The 20,335-nt window shown below is 36.8% G+C and overlaps 1 protein-coding gene across 2 annotated transcripts; it reads right to left on the bottom strand.

The window, feature by feature from the left end:
* Positions 1-1,389: 1,389 nt before the first annotated feature.
* map3k7 (mitogen-activated protein kinase kinase kinase 7) lies at positions 1,390-19,941 on the bottom strand. 2 transcript variants are annotated; one of them, XM_052586257.1, is made up of 17 exons: positions 19,171-19,941; positions 18,646-18,756; positions 18,448-18,513; positions 18,217-18,262; positions 17,342-17,480; positions 15,744-15,868; positions 14,257-14,385; positions 14,042-14,172; positions 13,866-13,947; positions 12,739-12,845; positions 12,502-12,652; positions 11,818-11,898; positions 7,266-7,333; positions 6,432-6,495; positions 4,888-4,949; positions 4,253-4,368; positions 1,390-3,291 (listed from the first exon to the last, which is right to left on the bottom strand). In XM_052586257.1, exons 1-17 carry the CDS (start codon positions 19,252-19,254, stop codon positions 3,111-3,113), a joined length of 1,743 nt encoding a protein of 580 aa, XP_052442217.1. In that variant the 5' UTR covers positions 19,255-19,941; the 3' UTR covers positions 1,390-3,110. The 2 variants fall into 2 exon arrangements, with proteins under 2 accessions (XP_052442217.1, XP_052442218.1); XM_052586258.1 differs by lacking the exon at positions 11,818-11,898.
* Between the last annotated feature and the right edge of the window lie 394 nt (positions 19,942-20,335).

Below are 20,335 nucleotides of genomic sequence, written 5' to 3'. Positions count from 1 at the left end.
ACTGCGCAGGTACAGTAACATTTAAACCTAATTTGCACAATCTCCCTCAAGTTTCTTTATATGAAGATATTGGCTTGTCCTTTTGCTAATGATATTGTTTTAATGTACTACTGCTTTAACTTTAAGAAATTATGGTTTAGTTTTAAAAAAATACTTGATGTGGGCTACGTTGTTGTGTTTGTCATTGTCGCGTGTGTGTGTGTGTGTTTGAATCAGCCCTGGTCTCATCAGCATCGCGCCAGCTTCCTTTGTTTGAGATAGGAAGGGTTTGCGGATGGCTTAAGCTCTATCGGCCTCTTCTGGTTGAAATAAGCATTACATCGTCAAAACATGAAAGTATTAATCCAAGGTAAACTCAATCGACGGAAAAGCGCAGATTACAAGAAATGCACAATAAATAATTTCCACTTGTCCTTCCTTTTCCTTTAAATAATGTCAAATTCTCGGTTTCCGATTTTAATGTGTAAAAATCTTTTACTAACATTATTTGTGTGAAATTTACAGTCAAAGACACAGTTCACCAGAAAATTCCGTCATCAACTGTTGCTGGTGTTTGTTATGTTTGTTTCCGACATGCTTCAAGACATCATCTTTTGCGTTCTACAGAACAAAGAAACTCATACAGACTCGGAACAACTTGAGGTGTATTAAACTATGACAGAATTTTTATTTATAGCCGAACTCTCTCTTTAATTACATTGAAAACGTATCTACCAAATACCAATCCTAAAATGACGCTTTACAGCGCAAATAATAGACTGCACAAGTTTTAACGGAAGAATTTTAGTGCTTTATAAAACAGACATTTATGAATTTAAATCCTCCAAGATTATTTGTGTTTGGTTATAAACTTAAAGGAATAGTTCACCCAAAAATGAAACTGTTGTCATCATTTACTCGCCCTCTGTTCTAAACCTGTATGTTTCTTTCTTATGTTGAACATAGAAGATTTCATTTGAAGAATTTTGAAGAACATGTTGGTCCCCATTGACTTCCATTGTAGGGAAATAAATACTATGGAAGTTAATGGGGAGCATAAACTGTTTCCATCAACAAAATATATTCAACACAATAAATAAACTCATATAAGTTTGAAATGACAAAATTTAAAGTTTTGGGTGAACTATCCCTTAATCTACCAAACCTCAAATATTACTAAAAATAGAATTTAAGTTGAACATTTTTAAATGATCAAATTATAGTATTTAGATTTTGTAAATGTACAACTATTAAATGGAATTTAAGGATCATCCTGCCATTTTTAATGACTACTCTAATGAAAGATTTATTATAAAATATGATAAAATGCGATAGTAGTGTACATATAATGTACATCCTGTTTATAAAATGTTGAAGTGCAGATCAGAAACAGCACAGACAGTACAGAAGCATGTTTACCTGTTTGATTTATTTCAAGATGCGACCTTCACCTGTGTATTCCCGTTCCCAACAGCTTAAGAAATCAGACATCTTATTTACAGCACATACAGTAGTACAGAAACTTATTATGAACACTGAACTCCAAGAAAGAAAAAAATAATACACCACTTCACTGTTAAACAAAAAGATTCCCAGTGACCTCACTTGAAGATCTTGAACATCCGAATGTGACTTTCCCCTGCTCAAGATTTTCACGGTAAAGTGAGCATTCCTCGAGAACCAGTCATGGTGGGATTGTGCAAATATGTGGGTTGAGTTGTGCTGGGGGCAACAAAGTAAACAATGTGTGACATCTAAAAGGAATTTAAACTTAATGTAACAATCCGGCTCTGATTTCTCTTAAACAAAGTATAGGGATGTAAAATTAGTGGTAAGAATGAGGAACTGAACTAACAGGAACCAGAGTGGGTCGACTGCCCCTTGTCATAATTTCGTGATTTCTGCAGCATATTGACAAGATCATTCAGATCAGACCATAATCTGGCTGCTCTCGATTTCATTCATGTTGCCTTAGCAAGCCTTTTAAAACTCTCACTCACATTTCTAAACTCCTAATTGCATTAATCGTGCCAAAGTGGGAGCGGTTTTGCCAGACAGCAACAAAACAAGTCAAGTAAAATGCAAGCGATTCATCTCTAAGGCATCATGTGAACTAAAAATACATAAATCAAGCTCAGAGAAAGAGCTTCTTTCCCACACTTGCAACAAAAACTATGAAGCAGATCTCTGAAAACCCTGGTAAAATTACCATACACAGTTAGAGAAAGCAAAGAAACAAGAATACTGAAGTCATGATTAAAATGTTTCACATACACTCACGTCCATTTGTTTTTTGTTCACTTAGAGCGATGGTTTTCAAACGGGATGTCAAAGGAAGCGGATTACAAACCGCACATACACACAGATCGTCCCTTGTTTGTCCATAAACACAAGGTCAACATGCAAGGCATACGTAAGATACATCCCCCGATTTGAATCGATACATTATAACACTTTTTAGGGCGGACAAATAAAAAAAAAGGAAACATGTAAAGCACTTTTTTTTGTTATTGTTGTTGCATAAAAAGGGGTTAAAATTAAAGTACACACAAAGTGAAAGCAACAAAATAAAAATCTAAATTTAAAATGATATAATTAGCTTTTGTATGTAACTTTGCTTTCACATTCTCAAGGACCAACACCTAATCGAAGGGAACGAGGCAACTCCCACAGGGCATTCTGGGATGTCTGAGGAAGGCGAAAAACCGCATTTCATTTTAAACAGCTCTATACTCAAAAGCCCACTTTTTGAAAATAAATGCGTTTTCTGGCTCGTTTAGACTTGTGTGTTTATCAGCGGCCAATAGTCTGTGTTTTCCACCCACCTGGCTTTAATTGTGGCCCTGCTATTGCATATCCTGCTGGATTCATGGGCACATGCAACGCAGCATGCACAGGGAAATGAACCACGTTCGTTTGAACTGTGGAACACATTTCCTATGGTTACCATCTTCACAGGATTCATGGGTGCATAGGGGCACGGGCAGCTGGGGTTGGGTGCTTAAACAGGCAGATTTCAGGGGTTCCTGGGCAAACTATAGATAACCCCCCCTGATGTTTGGATTGGAGAGGATAAGATAACAGGGACTGTGATTCTAGAGTCCGTCTAGCTCTGTCATAATGAAAGAGGTTCATGAGGTGCCCTGTCTCTTTTGCTGTTGTGCTCGGATCAGCTCCAGTTGCTTCTTGCACTGCTGGTAGTAGGTGGACAGGCTCTTGTTCTCCTCTAGAAGCTTCTTGTGCTCCTGAGCGAGGCGACACGCGTTCTGCTGATCCTTCTCATCCTGGTCCAGCTCGTCTATCAGCTCTTTCCTGTAGAGATGTACATTAGAGAAGACTTTGGTATCTAGTTTATACTGGTATTGTTGTTTTAGTATCTGTAGTACAGGCTAAATTCTGCATTACCATACACACCATTTAACAGTAACTAATAGAGTTTGAACAACAACTGTTGCAATGACCATAACTCTAGTGTAATATAATACAACAGCTGAATTTTACATGATAGAATGTCAACTTGAACAATTACAATCCATCTAGGCCAAAGATGAGTATCTTTATTCAATTGTTTTAGGCTATTTGTATCAACCCTGTTTTCTTTTTTATTTAAACCGTTTCAGTCACCACTTAACTCCACTGTATGGTCAAAAACATGAATATGGAAGTCAATGGGAACAAAAAAAAAACTGTTTGGTTACCAACATTCTTCAAAATATATTATTTTGTGTTCTGCAGAAGAAAGAAAGTCATACAGGTTCGGGAAGATTTGTTTTCAGGAGGAGCAAAATCAAACAACATTACACAACTGAGAACATAAGCAAATAATGCATTTCACCATATTTGAAACAAAGATTATATAAATAATTTTAATAAAATTGTAAAATATTTGACAAATTGAATAATAATAATAATTATTATTTATTTAAATAATGACATAAATTTAATCATTTAATAGATTACACATTTATTTTTTTTATTAAATAATAGTGCAACCTTTTACATATATAATTAGAATGCAATTAGAATATACTTTGAATATGCAATTATTATATACTATTTAAGTTTATATTAAAAACAATTTGTACAGATTTGTGTTATTATATAGGTTTACTTTTATTTTAGTTATTTATTTGCCATAAATAATTTCAGTGCTCAACTCAAAAAATATAATTTATATATTTTCTTTTTTAAGAAATTTGTTAAATAGTTTTAATTAACAATAAAACCCCCAAGGAACCCAGGTTGATATTGTATGAACTAATTCCTCACTTACTTCCTCTGTATGAGAAGAGCGATCTCTGTCTGCACCTTCAGGTATTCCTGTGCCATCTTACAGTGCTGCTCAAACACTGCAATGGATTCTTTGGAGTTTGGACACGGGGCTAGAGGCTGCAAACAGACACAGATTCATTCATCAAATGTCACTGCTTTTGGCTAATTAATCTGAAATGCAAAAGTCATATTTATACCAGTCATGGCCTGAACTCCAAAAATATCAAATTGCCTCACTCTCAATTAGCTGCCATGTATTTATAACTGATTTACACCATATAAATAGTATTAAAACTGTAACCCAGACTTGATTCAATTAGAGGGCTGTTTTTACATCTTGGGAATTTTTTTCTGAGAGGAGGGATACCACAGCACCATCCAGACCACAGATATAGACTAAACAGTTTCCATGCATGTGCAGTCATGCTTCACAATTAGCAATCCATCAAAATGAAAATTCTTGTCATACATTTTGGATAGTCTGGGCTTAAAACTGAATCAGAAAATGCTTCATTTTAATATATAGTATTTCACAATTTTACATTTTAGCCTATTTATTGTGGCATACCAAAAAAATCATAAAAGCATACCAAACTCTATATATTATATCGTTATTATACACCTAGAAGTGTGTACCTGTAACTGATGGTCCAGGGTCAGGTAGGCCATGGGGATGGAGTTATCTGAGCCATTGGTGTCTACAAGAATGAGGAAACATCAGAAAACCATGAATTGAGGACAGAAGATCTGATTTATTCCATCTGGTAATTTATAATATTTGGACCTGAAGTAGATTTGAAGCAGCCTCCTACACAACATAAATGTTTTTAAGTTTGTTGTGTAATGCTGATAGTAAACTCTGGTAATCCACAGAAAGAGAGTAAGAGTTCAGCAATAAATAGCCTAGTCTCATCTCAGTCCAGGACTGTGACTGTCCGACAGAAAAGCGCCTTAAATCATTGATGACGCTTACGTAATGTCTGCGCTCTGCCTGAGCCGTTTACTGTCACTGATACTGATTTACACACAAACACACAGAGGACGTGAACTTTGAACTCACACTGAGGGAACACAAGCAGCGTGCTTAGAAATATTTTAACAAAATGTCACAATCTACAATGATGTAATTTCAAATGTGCAGAAAGCTGTCATAGAACAATGTATCAACTATAACCCCAGATGATTACCAGCAGTGTTGGGCAAGTTACTTTCAATAAGTAATTCATTCCTATTACTAGTTACATCATCAATATTGCATTTAAATTACTTTACTAATTACTCTGTCTAAAAAGTAACAGTTTCTCGATAAGTAACTTAATTAATAGAATCGCTTATTAGGCTACATCTTAAAATCCCTATAAACTCTTTATTCTTTCACTTCGAGTCAAACATAGAATAGTTTAGCATTTTAGCTTTAAAACAACTGTAATACTTAAACATTTTTATAAAAAAATATAACCTAATAATAATAATTCCTCATAGCAGGACTTCTTTCAAAAATGAGGAAAATTTGATGAATCTTGATATTTTGTATTTGTTTTCGATTTGAATTCATTCATTTTTAAAATATTTCTCAGGTCTCTGTGTCAAATATCCGCTGAGTTTGTTATGTGTAGAAAGTTGCTCATGGAGACCTAAACAGCAGAAAGTGCACCCTGTTTGCTTTATTTTACAAAAGCACAATGTTTTGTTGGTACTGTCAGTGTACACAAATAAAAGTAGGCCCTTTTTAAATTCGATTGATTTTAGTCTTATCTGTATCTGAGTATTTAATGTTTCTCTGTGAATCAGGAAAAACTGACAGTGAACGTGCTGCCATGCAGAGGGGTAAAGACGCTGCATTTAATTTTATCTTTAGACAGTAAATTTAGGTTTTGAAATTCAATATTGATTTTAGGACTGTTCAAATTATGTACTGTATGTAACGCAAGCACTGTCAAAGTAACCGTAATTAAATAACCTAAAAATGAGCAGTAATCCCTTACTTTACATTTCCAGTGGATAAGTAATTTCATTATAGTAACTAATTATAGTTTAATTATAGTAATTTAATTACTTAGTAACGCGTTACTCCCAACACTGATTACCAGTTATTAAACATTTATAGAATCCATTTTTAAATGTAGATGCATGTGTTTGTGAGTGTTTAGTGCTTAGGAGGAAAATTGTAGACTCTGTACCTGTCCTGTCTGGTGGAATCATCCTCACACTGGGACTGGATGGTCTGCTGTTGTTCCTACTATCCTGTAATTGGTCAAACAATATGTCAGCTATATATATATATATATCCATTCATAAAAGTCCCTTATCAAAGTGTGCATATGATGGTCATGTTAAGGAAGCAATATAGCTATTTGCATAGCAGGGGTATCAAACTCAATTCCTGGAGGGCTGCAGCCATGCAGAATTTAGATTCAACCCAAATTAACTACACCTGATCCAGCTAATCAAGTCCTTCAGGCTTATTTGAAAACTACATGGTATGTGTGTTGGAGCAGGGTTGGAACAAAACACTGCAGAGCTCTGGCCCTCCAGGAATTGAGTTTGACACCCCTGATCTACAGTGTATCATTACTAGTACAAAGTTAGGTTTACATATGAATGGAATTCACCCATCCGGAAAGAAAAGCACATGAAAATGCAGCATTTAAATAAAAATTAAGAGATAAGAGAAGCTCAACCATCAACTGCCTAAAGTTTGGATGAACTCTATTGAGCTGTTTTCCCAAGAGCACTGAGGATAAGTGTGAAGGAAGAGAGCTAGATAATGTTAGGATTTGACCGTTCAAAAGCCCAGAGGAAAATATAGACCCACAACTCAATCCGTCTTCTCTTACAAAGCAGATCTTACATTATTTATTTTTTTATTTTATTTGATAAACTATTGTGTCCTCCAAGTGCATAAATAGATGTGAGAGTGAAGACATGAAACAGCGTCTAGTTACCTGGCATCTAAACTCTTCCCAGTTTCTTAAACATTGCACCACTGAAAGTGTTAAATTGAAGCATCCTACCTGACTGGACTCCGTAACAATGGGAGGAAGGTCCTGCACTGAACTGCGTCTGTGAGGCTCACAGGTTGCTGCAAAAAGAGATGAAAGAAAGAAAAAGGAAAGAAAAGAGGAATCTGATAAGTCTTATTTGTAGTGCATGAGCTCTCACCCCAGGGCTGGAGCAAGAGGGATGTGACACTCAGACAGCTGCACTGATTAAATCCCCAACTCACTACCATGACAGCATCTCCTCTAACATGGTCTTCACGTGACCAAACCCCTCACAAGGCCATCCCAACATACAGAATCACACGGGAAGCTTGGCCTGCACTGATTGGATAGCTCTTATGATTTTTTTTTTTTGGGGGGGGGGGGGGGGTTTGGAAGTTAATAAGTTTGTATTTATAGAACATGAAGCAGCAATGATGATAGGAGCTGTACTCTCAATCATGCCTATCAGAAGACTACACAAGTTTACTAAAGCCTATGAACAAAAACAAACATATCTCTTTGTAGGCAAACTATAATTCAGGTGGAGCATCTAGAATAGTACCAGCAGGAATGAAATACAACCATTAACGATGGACTGTGACTAACTAATTACGATTTACAGAAAAATACATGATGCAAATATTTAGGAGGAATATTCCAGACTGAAGCTCTACAAATATCTGTGGCAGGGGTGTGTGTGTGTGTTTGTATGCTATATTTATATATAAGGGATGTGCATCTTCATAACTGAGGCCGATATGATACACATTGCAATGCATATTCAACAATTCAATAAATATACATATGAAGTAGCTACAAACGTGATGCAATATGATTCACCCCTATTACGATGCAGGGCAGTCCGATTCCATTCGATTAAACACTATGTGATTAAATTAAATACAATGCAATGCAATTGAAAAAAATATGATGCTATGCAATTCAATATACTACAGAGAGTTGGCTATTATTTCTTTGGTTCAGACAGACAGAAAATTTTAAATGCCTTCTGACGCCTCGGGCTCTGTAGGGCTTTGATACGTCATATTCATATAGCAGCAGTGGTGATGAGAGAACACGCTTGAATAACAGTTTAGAGAGAATTCAATCTACATATAAAATATTGATCACAATTTATTGGTTACTTTCTAAATAATAACAGTATTACACATCTACTAATAATTATACATAAATAAAGTTTTTACAAATGCAAATATGTTAAAACGATGCATTGTGATACAAATGCCAACTTCTATCCAATCCTTTAAATTGATGCATCACATCGTTAACTTTTATGCCGACGTGAATCAGTGAATCTTATATACAGTGTATATATACAGTGTGTATATATGTATATATATATATACATACATACACATACACACACACACATAATGGTATGCACAACCATCACAAAACAGAAAGACAGTCGTGGATCATCCAGATAACCACACACAGTATTAAGAACCAAGGGTTCCCAAACGGTTGAATGGGGTTATTTTAATAATTTCAGCAATTTTTACTAAATGTAAACATCTTTTATGTACAATATCTTACTCAGGACAGTACTAAATAAAAAATAACATACATTTAGTATGATCTCTCTTATTTTGTTAAAATTATTCACATTTTCACAGATTTTGCAACGGGTTCCCAAACTTTCAGATGTCACTGTATATAGAGGTCCTTCTAAAAAAATTAGCATATTGCGATAAAAGTTCATTATTTTCCATAATGTAATGATAAAAATTAAACTTTCATATATTTTAGATTCATTGCACACCAACTGAAATATTTCAGGTCTTTCACTGTTTTAATACTGATGATTTTGGCATACAGCTCATGAAAACCCAAAATTCCTTTCTCAAAAAATTTGCATATCATGAAAAGGTTCTCTAAACGAGCTATTAACCTAATAATCTGAATCAACTAATTAACTCTAAACACCTGCAAAAGATTCCTGAGGCTTTTAAAAACTCCCAGCCTGGTTCATTACTCAAAACCGCAATCATGGGTAAGACTGCCGACCTGACTGCTGTCCAGAAGGCCATCATTGACACCCTCAAGCGAGAGGGTAAGACACAGAAAGAAATTTCTGAACGAATAGGCTGTTTCAGAGTGCTGTATCAAGGCACCTCAGTGGGAAGTCTGTGGAAAGGAAAAAGTGTGGCAAAAAACGCTGCAAAACGAGAAGAGTTGACCGGACCCTGAGGAAGATTGTGAAGAAGGACTGATTCCAGCTCTTGGGGGACCTTGCAAGGGTAGGGTCAATGCAGCTAGCTATCAGGAGATTTTGGGGCACTTCATGCTTCCATCTGCTGAAAAGCTTTATGGAGATGAAGATTTTGTTTTTCAGCATGACCTGGCACCTGCTCACAGTGGCAAAACCACTGGTAAATGGTTTACTGACCATGGTATTACTGTGCTCAATTGGCCTGCCAACTCTCCTGACCTGAACCCCATAGAGAATCTGTTGGATATTGTGAAGAGAAAGTTGAGAGACGCAAGACCCAACACTCTGGATGAGCTTAAGGCCGCTATCGAAGCATCCTGGGCTTCCATAACACCTCAGCAGTGCCACAGGCTGATTGCCTCCATGCCACGCCGCATTGAAGCAGTCATTTTCTGGAAAAAGATTCCCGACCAAGTACTGAGTGCATAACTGAACATAATTATTTGAAGGTTGACTTTTTTTGTATTAAAAACACTTTTCTTTTATTGGTCGGATGAAATATGCTAATTTTTCGAGATAGGAATTTTGGGTTTTCATGAGCTGTATGCCAAAATCATCAGTATTAAAACAATAAAAAACCTGAAATATTTCAGTTGGTGTGCAATGAATCTAAAATATATGAAAGTTAAATTTTTATCATTACATTATGGAAAATAATGAACTTTTATCACAATATGCAAATTTTTTGAGAAGGACCTGTATAACAACTGACACTCTTGACACTTGGCTTTATATGAGATAATTTTCCTTTTTGGGTGAACTAACCCTTTAAAATGCAAATTTAAAAATGATTGTCATCGATGAGGTCAATTGCATGTCAAAATGATTATGACAATAACAAAATTGATTGACAGGTTGAGAGCTTGTGTGCAGGAGGGATACAATTCAGATTCTCATTGTTACACCAAATTAATAACCTCTTCCCATCATGCAATTCCTTTTTTTTTCCACTCTGCAGTCCTTCAACGTCCCCATTTCCTTCAGCTTTATTAGGGATGATGAAGATAATAATAGCGATGACCCTCAATGTGAAGGAGATTTATTCCAACCACATCCACCGAATTAATGAACGTGTGTGTATGAAGGAGGGAAGAACAAAAAAAAAAAAAATGGCAATATCTGTTCTGCCATCGAGACGAGGGCGAGTTAGTGTACGACTACTGAGAGACAGAGAGAGAGAGAGAGAGACACACACAAACACGCACACTGGCTTATCACCTGCTACAAACCCAAACAGGAAGACTGAGGCAGCCAATCAATCCACATCCCCATCTCCACTCTCATTCACCACACATGCTGATCAAGTGAATCACTTTAAATCACTGCTTATGGGATTTTCTTGATTTTTGATTATTGAAAAAATAAAAAAGCATTAACAAGGTGCCTCTTGTGGTAAGAGGCAGAAGCAGTCATGAGGATGGGGTGTGAAAATCATTGCCCGCAGTTCACTACAATCAAAAAGAGCAAAGAGAGAGTAAGAAGAGATTGGAATGGTTGTTACTCCAGGATCACTATACGCCATCAAATCTGACACAAAAAAATACCTGTTGGAAAGATTAGCTGGATATAAGATCAATATAGAAAATGTAACCGATTGCTTTTGGATTTAAATACAAAGACACAAAGAATACATTTAAATAACTGCACACACAGAAGGGCTTTTCACACTTAAGCAAGTTAATTCTGGGTTATTCTAAAACATAATACCGAAACCTGGGTCATTTTTCTTCATGTTTCACACTGCTCATAAATGATGTAAGGTTAACAATTCATCCTGGAAATTCATAAACTGATGTTTGATGCCACACACTCCTAAACCCTGGGTTAACATTCTTATTTGATTTTTTTGCAGTATCTGTGTCAGTCAACTGATGCATTTCCATCACCATTTGACATTTTGTAATTATTATATTATTTTAAATAATTAGGTACCAAATGGTACTGCACAAACTTACTTGCAAGATTTTTTTTCAGCGGATCAACTGGAGCATATGGCTTTAAAATGGTTTTAATTTAACCATAAGTTTATATGACTCCCGATCAAGAACTTTTACCACAGTAGTAATTATGCATGCGACGAGCATCTCCATAGCACAAATGCATGTGTATGCGAGTGTTTGGATAATGATCATTCCTTAATTAGGGATCAAGCACTGCAGTGCGAGGACCCTATTGGAATTGCCCCGTTTATGTTCTTTATCATCTTTTTCCAACTCTTTTCCTCCAAGTCAAGATGTGATGGGGATATATGAGACATTCTGGAGTAACAACCAATGTGTACATGTGCGTCACAGTGACGCCCTTCTCTGATTAGAAGCTGTTTGCTGGGAGCGCCTGGACTCCCGGTACCTGTGACGATGATCTTGGGAATGTCCAGAATGGTGCCATGTGATGCCGTTTTACGGTGACCTCGCTTAAATTGTGGACGTGCTGCAAAAACACACATACAGACACGCGCATGTAGCGACGAACACAGGCATGCAGACAATGTGTGTACTGAGACAGAGAGGGTGGTGCAGATAGCAAGGCAGACTGGGTAAGAGATGTCGCTTCGTTCTTCAGCTGCATTAGAACATACATGCAACACACATACGAACACATACATCTGTGCAGAGGCGGGAAGTCTGCTGAAACAAGTGACTGCAGAAAGACAGATCAAAGGAGGAATGGAGATGCCATGCAGCTCTTTATGTCTGATGTGTGTTTGGATGCATTGGCTGAGATCAGCGGTACAGTTCAGCCAGTGCAAATACAGAAAAGTGAGGGCAATGTCTATAAAAGTGACATTGTTAGTGGTGTGTGTTCTTTGTTAACATGTCAACCTGAGGACAAAATTGATAACAGGAATAGAAAGGTGTGGAGTTTATAGCAATATATCAATATGTGTGTCTACTGCAAAAGAGAAAACAACTCCACATTAATAAATCAATGGTAAATAAAACTGACTTGTATGTATGAACTGTAAAATGTCATCGTCTCTTAATGAATTTCTGGCAAGGAATGCGGCTTTAGCATTGAGGAGGGAAATGTTACCTGCAGGAGCAAAGGGCAATCTGTGCTCCAGTTCGGAGAGATCCGTGCTCATTCGTTTGCTGTCGGAATGTGCCAAACTATGTGGTCTGCCAGAAAGACTCTCTACACTGCCCCCTCTGGAGAGAGGGTGACCAGGCCTTAACGGGTCGCCCTGAAACATACACAAACACTGATTCAACTTCTGAACTTTCTCAGTGTACACTGTCTTTGTGTGGTTGTGCAGACTTGATGGGTTACCTTTGGTTTATATGGGAACTTGATGGTGTCATTGCTGCCAGGGGAGTTGGTGTGCTCCATGTTCATATCGTTCTTGTTGCTGGTACATGTGTAGTCTATACAAGAGCCTGGATTACAGAGATGTGTTACTTAAATTTACTTAAACTTTTGACTTCGGTACCCTTCTAAAATGATTACAAACAACAACAAACCTATATACAGATCACTGCGATTCAAACGTTTTGGGGCGCTAAGAATGGATTTTTAAACTTATTTGATCAGAAGAATAAAGTAAAAATATTGTAAATTGTGACCATGAACCACAAAACCAGTCAGAAGTAGCACTGGTATATTTGTAGCAGTAGCCAACAAAACACTGTATGGTTCAAAATGATAGATTTTTCTTTTATGCCACAATTAATTGGGATATTAGGTAAAGATCACGTTCTATAAAGATATTTGGTAAAATTCCTACCATAAATATATCAAAACTTAATTTCTGATTAGTAATATGCATTGCTAAGAATGTAATTTGGACAACTTTAAAGGCGATTTTCTTAATATTTTTTTTTTTTTTTTTGCACCCTCAAAATCCAGATTTTCAAATAGTTTATCCAAATATTGCCCAATCCTACCAAACCATTCATCAATGGAAAGCTTATTCAGTGGATGATTTAAATCTTCATTAAATATTCACAAATATTACTACAATTTAAAGTAACTTTTCTATTTCAATATATTTAAAACTTTATTTCAAGCAGCCATTACTCTAGTCTTTAGTGTCACGTTGACCTTCAGAAATCATTCTTATATGCTAATTTGGTGCTCTAGAAAAATTTCCTACCACATTTGAGTTGTGCTACTTAATAGAAAACAGTTGTGTGCCTTAATATTTTTGTGTAAACAAAATAACAGCATTTATCTGTAACTTCAAAGCTTTTACTGTTCCTCTTGATAAATGTATTGCATTCTGGCTGAATAAATTCAATAATGTTCTATTGAAAATAAATAACTTACTGACCTCTAACTTTTGTGTGGTAGTGTAACAGTCTGGAAGATTTTACTCAAAGCATCTAAATCATTTGTTTTCTCACCCACACAGCCATGAACAAGCATTTATTATTCAAACCTATTATGCTATTCTGTACCTGTGCTGGTGGCAGAGTTACTCTGGCCTTCATCTGAATACTGATAAGGGTACTGAAGAGGCTCTTCTGATCCTGGGAAATACTAGAGGGGGGAGAGAGGGATCAGACTGAAGAGGCTGAATATGATGCAGAATAGACAGTCCGGAACACTGGGATGACTGGCAGTGTGGCGTTACCTTCATAAGGTGGGTCATAATCTTCAATATCTCCTCCATGGAAGGGCGCTGCGATGGGTCTTTGGACCAGCAACGAGTCATCAGACTCTCTATGGGCTTCGGTAGATTCTTAATGAGAGGTGGACGTGTGCCTACAAAAATAAGAAAGATTATTGAAGCTTCTAATCTTGAACCAAAAGACAACGAGACTTAGATGGGGCAAACGTAACACTTACCACGGTGCACAGCCCACATGATGCGGAAAGCAGGGCCACCGATTTCATCAAAGGGCTTCCGGCGTGTGATCACCTCCCAGAGAATAATACCCCAACTGAACACATCACACTTCTCACTGTAGTTACTGCCTGCAGCACAATCACACAGATCATTTAGGTCCACATTTTAGTTTAGCCTTTATTCTGAAAAAAAAAAAAAAAACAACTTTTAAATGCTTCAAAAGCTATTGGGAATTCATGTGATTACTAAACTACTAATTATTATTATTTTTTGTTAAGTTTCATAGAAAAGAGAATTATTTTTGTATTATTATTATTAACTTTACATTTTTTTAGAATGCTTACATAAAGGATTACATTGACATGAGTTAACTACGTACAGTAAGTTATTTGTATGACTTGCACAACTGTACAAAGGTTTGGGATCAGTAATTTTTTTAGGATGCATTGCTTAAATCAAGTGACAGTAAAGATATTTATAGTGTTACAAAAGATAAGTATAAATCTTACCAAACCCCACTCAATTGCATTATCCATCAACCACACAATGTGTGCACAAATACTTAAGGAATATACATATTTCATATTTTTTTTTAAATATTATTCTCTGTAGTAGACGAACAATGAAATTTCCTTACATTTATCACATTTAATTTTAACAATTATAGATGTTAAGTTCAGTAAAATATAGATCTAAAAGTATTTTCAAGGGGTCCTTCGGTAAATAATTAATTATTGTATGGTAGGGCTGACATTTGCATCGAGCTGCCCCAAAATATTATTGATGCAAATGGTACCATACAACATAAAGAATGGAAGATATTTCCCATAAGCTCATTTTCTGCCATCCTGGGTGGGGGAGCCTTTATCTTGTCTGCCTTTTTTGAACAGATGAGCTAATTTGCTCTCATGCTGCCCTGGAGAGCCTTAATTGCTGCTCTTATTATTCTTAAATTACAGCGCCTCGCACTAGTATGTCCTTAGCTGCCTTGCTCTGGTCTTCTGATAATACTGTTGTCAGTACGGCAAATGAGCAGTGCTGCGTCTCCTCAGCTGGCATTGCTAGTGGAGTAATAACATGGGATTTTTGCTCCTCCCCAAACAAACAAGATAACAACAACCTGCTCCAAATTGATGTTTCCTCCGACCCCCCTGACAGCCAAGAGCCCCTGAATGTGTTTGGTAAAATTGAAACCCATTACCGGTTGATTGTGAAAGCATGCATTAAATTATAATGGTTTCATCCATCATCTAGACCCGGAACGTCCACCAACTCTGGTTTTGGGGAAATATTTGTATGAGTGATAGTGAAGATTGAAATGGCCTATGAGAAGTCAATTAAATGAAAAAACAGGAAAAAAATAGTGAAAAGAAGAACAAGCTTTGCCATTAGAATCATCTGAGAAAAAAAATAAATAAATGTTGATTTATAAGCTAATAGCTGTGCAAAACTGAAAAAAAGTTTATGGACAGTTCCTGAGTCTTGCCTTCAAACACCTCTGGGGCCATCCAGGCTGCGCTTCCCTTGTTATTAGTCATGTGTGTCTGGATGTCACATGCTGTCCCGAAGTCACAGATCTTCAGCACAGTACCTCCAGCAACCAGGAGCAGACTAGGAGCAAAAAAAAAATTTTTTTTAATTTTTGAAAAGATATAAACAGAGATGTCTCCAGGAAGACAAACATGTATCAATCTCACAGAGAGCATTTTTAGGAATCATGGGAATACTATGGCAAAAGTGGTCTCAGATTAATTAACCAAATTATGACAAATTCTGCAACCTTTTTTCCTTTTCTTATCAGTCTATTCAGTTGTGCGCTTTCCCATTCATTGCAATGCCAGCTGCAATAAAGTGGGTAACCTGATTACTAAGATCTTTATTTTCTGTTAATATTGTTGGCTTTTATATTATACATTTCTTGCAATTCACCTAATTTGTAAGTTGCTTTGGAAAAATCTGTATTTACCATTAACTGAATACATACGCACTAGTTCAAATGTTTGGGGTTGGTTAGATTTTGTTTATGAAAGAAACCTCTCACAACAGCTTAAGTTATTTGATCAAAGACACAGCAAAACAGTAATTCTATGAATCATTTATACAACTTAAATTAACTTATGTTTGAATATTCACTTACAATGTATATTTTTGGAATTCGTTTCTGTGTTGTTCTTGTGATTTTCAGCGTTTATTACTCCAATCATCAGCATCACATGATCCTTCAGAAACCTTATATTATGCTGATTTGTGCTCAAGAAACATTTCTCAGTTGACCAGAAAGTAAAATTGAAAATAATAATAATACAATAATAGTTGTTCTCACCCCGAACTTTCCAGCATGAAAAAAAGAGATTAACCATATATTTTAAAAATACACTTCAATTAGAAACTGCTACAATAGTTTGAGTAGAAATGGAGGTATACAGATGGCAGTTAACAAGTCACCAACTGTGCTTTAGTCCTATTAAACGCAGTTTAAGCACTTCTGAACGGTTCATGGGGGTTTGATGCCAGCTTTAGTGAGCTGTAATATATCAAATGTTAGTAATAACCCAGTTCTTCCCGAGAACTTCATTCTCAGTGTCTGGGAGAGAAGCCAGCTGACCATTTCCATGGTGTGCTGCCAGGGCTTTTTACAAACAGAGCCTCATAAATAACCAGCCCTGGCCTGGACAACACCATCCGCTGCCATGATGTAAGTGATGCAGTGTAAGACTCCAGAACATACCCTCTGACACCTAGACCAGACAGCATTTATGATTAATGGCAGCCCTGAATGATCCAACGTTTCAATCACAGTCAAAAAAAAAACAAAAAAAAAAACAACATAAACACATGACGAGTGAAAACAAACAGTCTATTTACACCTGGTATGATTTGACCACAAGTGGTCAGGCAAGACTCAATGCAATCAGGTGTGTTTAAGACCCTTGGATGATACCATAAATCTTTATGGACATTGGAGACATTACACAACAAGAACAGACTGTAACAAACATACAGGATAGAAGAAAAAGGTTTTTCAGTGTTTTCCTCTGACATGACACAAGACAGTGTAATGAGAGAAATGATGGGGGTGCATACTTGGGAGGTTTGAGGTCCCTGTGAATGAGAGCCTTTGGTTTCATGCCGTGGAGATACGAGACCCCCTGAGAACACTGCAGGCACCAGCTCATGGCGTGAGATGCAGTGTAGTGAGGAAGGGGCTCTGCACCGTGCAGCACTGTCAACACAGAATAGTCATAAACACAAGCACACATACACGCCAAAACATTCACTCACTCAGTTGTGGTACAGCCTCATGTGCTTGGACACTGAACAGAACTTTAGCAGTTGCTATTACTATAGGCCTGGGCTTAGGGAGCAATTTCATAAACACCTATCTTTGAAATATTTAGGTAAAGGACATGGTAAAACTGTACCAGGAAAAATACTGCATAACAGAATCTCTTGTGATTATTTGAGCATGTATGCAAATTTGCATATAAACGTCAAAGAGTATTTTACACATCACAGAATGAACTAATTATGATCTGATTTGTCTTAGTACAAAACTTAAAGCAAAGTTTTTCATTTTAATTACTCCCTTTATGTACCTTTATGAAGGCAAACCTAATATGGCAGCCAAAAAAGACCTTCAAAGATAGTACGCATGATTTTTAATAAGCCAAAAAGTGTTTTTCAAGACCCCCTAGAGGGACCCAAACCCCTGACTGAAAACCAATTGATCAATTTAATCCATAAAAATTAAAAAAAACCTTTTTAACTCCAAACTTTTGAATGGTAGAGTTCTTATATTGACAAATATTGATTTTTTTCCCCTCTGATTCACAAAAGATTTTAGATATTTACTACCCTTCTAGCTGATTTTGATATAAATAATTTTGTGCACGTTTTTAAAAGATATTGTAATGTTACTGTGTGAATAAAATGTTGCAAATAATTTACTAAAGACTTACCATTATACAATGAACCTCCCTCTGCATATTCCATCACCAGACATACCTGCAGTAAAAGATAAGCAAACTTTCTTTTCACAACTATATTATATATATATATATATATATATATATATATATATATATATATATATATATATTGTTTGACTATAGCAAACACTTCAACAACAAGTTTCTTGATCTCCCGATCTCCCAAAATCTACTAAATCACAATATGTTGTAGAGACTTACAGGTTTTCTGCAGGAACCATACAGCTTCACAATGTTGGGATGATTTACACGGGACAACTGGCGAAGCTGGAGAACAGAGAATACAGAAGACACAATCAATTGCTTTTTTTTTTATAGACCAAACGTGTGTTTATGCACAATTTATTGTTTCTGACTACAGTCACTAATGTGAACAAGTGAAACAGAATTTGATAGTACCTCAACAAAAAAGGCATTTCTCTCCAATTCACTCTCTATAGTCTTGATGGCCACATCTCTACCTTTCCACTTGGCCTTGCGCACAACACCAAATGCCCCTCTGCCAACCACCTACACAACACACGTAAGAGAACATTAAATGGAATGAAAGCACACATTCACAACATTACACCAGTGCAGAACATTTCAAAACAAGCCTAGCACACACTCCAAAAGAGTCAATAAGGTAACTTGAACATAAAAGAACAACACCGAGAAGAGTAAAAGGTGTTTCGTCAAACAAACTGCAAAGACATAATTCAACAGAACAAACGTATAAGTACTTGAAACACAGTGTGCCTTGACAAACAAAATCAAAAAACATAAAAACAAAGTTACAAATTAGATTATGTATATTAATATACAGTGTCAAATGTCCCAATGATAGTATTAGCTATCGAGGAAAAGTTAGCGTTTGCAGGACATTTCCACACTCCTGTCAGCGTGTTTTTATTAACTGTATCACCTGCTTATCATTCCACTCACCTCTTCCAAATATATATCAGAATCGTTGATCTCCTCAAAAGGGTACACAGGTGGTTCCAGCATTTCGGCGGAGAACATTGACATCGCTAGCTCGTTAGCCAGCTAATCATTAATACACAAACAACAGACTTTACAGTCGTGCAACTTTTCAGAATTCACAACCGAATGGTTTCAGAATAAAAACGGAAGCTGGAGAGCCTCTTCCCTCGACACGGTCTGCATTACACAGATATACGTGTATGATAAGTCACTTTAAAAACTTGTTTAGCGGCTAATGAGCTAACGTTACCCTGCTGATCTAATCCGTTAGCCAGGCGGCTAAGAAGCTCAAAACCAGTTTAAAGTATGTCAGACATGTCAAACGACGGGAAATTGTTGTCAGTCAGAAGGGTGAATACGCCCCTGGGTCTCTGTGAAGTACACTTAAGGGTATCCTATCGAAATAAAAGCTCCGGCTGTTGAGTTTTAGCGGTGGGCCGCTTGTTGGTTCGCGCTGGGGCGGTCGATGGATCTCTCCTCCGCGCAGCGCTCACTCCACAACGCCGCTGCCGCTCCGCACATCGGCCTTTCTATATACCCGATGATACCGCTCGATAAAACCTGCTTTTACGTGTCCCGTTAACCAGGACAAAACCACCCGAGCCATCGGACGCGGGGCTACAACTTTACAGCTCTCGCCTCCATGGGCTCGTTTGTTTTTCTTGTTTTCTGCAGGGGTTGTTTATGCTCCAGGAAGTGTGCGCTCTCTTGTATTGTGCCCCCTCCAGTCCATGCCAACTGAAACGTCTCCAAGATTGGAGTCAAGCAAGGCCTGGCAAAATCATTTCCAGTCGTTATAACAGAGGATTCGCTATGTTATAACATTTATATGAAGGTGTGTTTCTAATAAGGAGAAAAAATGGATCAGTTTCATTACTGAGTTGAATCTTTATTGCACCAGGTAACACCATGCACGGAAGCCTCCAGTAAATAAATACATTTCTTATTTAAGAACTTCTCGAGTATTTGGGACAAAACAGGGATTTCATATATATATTTCATCTCATACATCTCGTACATATTTCCAAACTTATTTTCAACTCCATTGTCACCACAGCACATTAGATAATGTTTAAACGATTTCTAAACAGTGTTACAGAGATGAAATGTCAGGATTGTGACAGAA

The sequence above is a fragment of the Carassius gibelio genome, chromosome B20, assembly GCF_023724105.1.
Source record: "Carassius gibelio isolate Cgi1373 ecotype wild population from Czech Republic chromosome B20, carGib1.2-hapl.c, whole genome shotgun sequence".
Taxonomy (NCBI): Eukaryota; Metazoa; Chordata; class Actinopteri; order Cypriniformes; family Cyprinidae; genus Carassius; species Carassius gibelio.
Note: the sequence above shows the minus strand (reverse complement) of the source record. Positions and strands in the feature narration are given on the sequence as shown.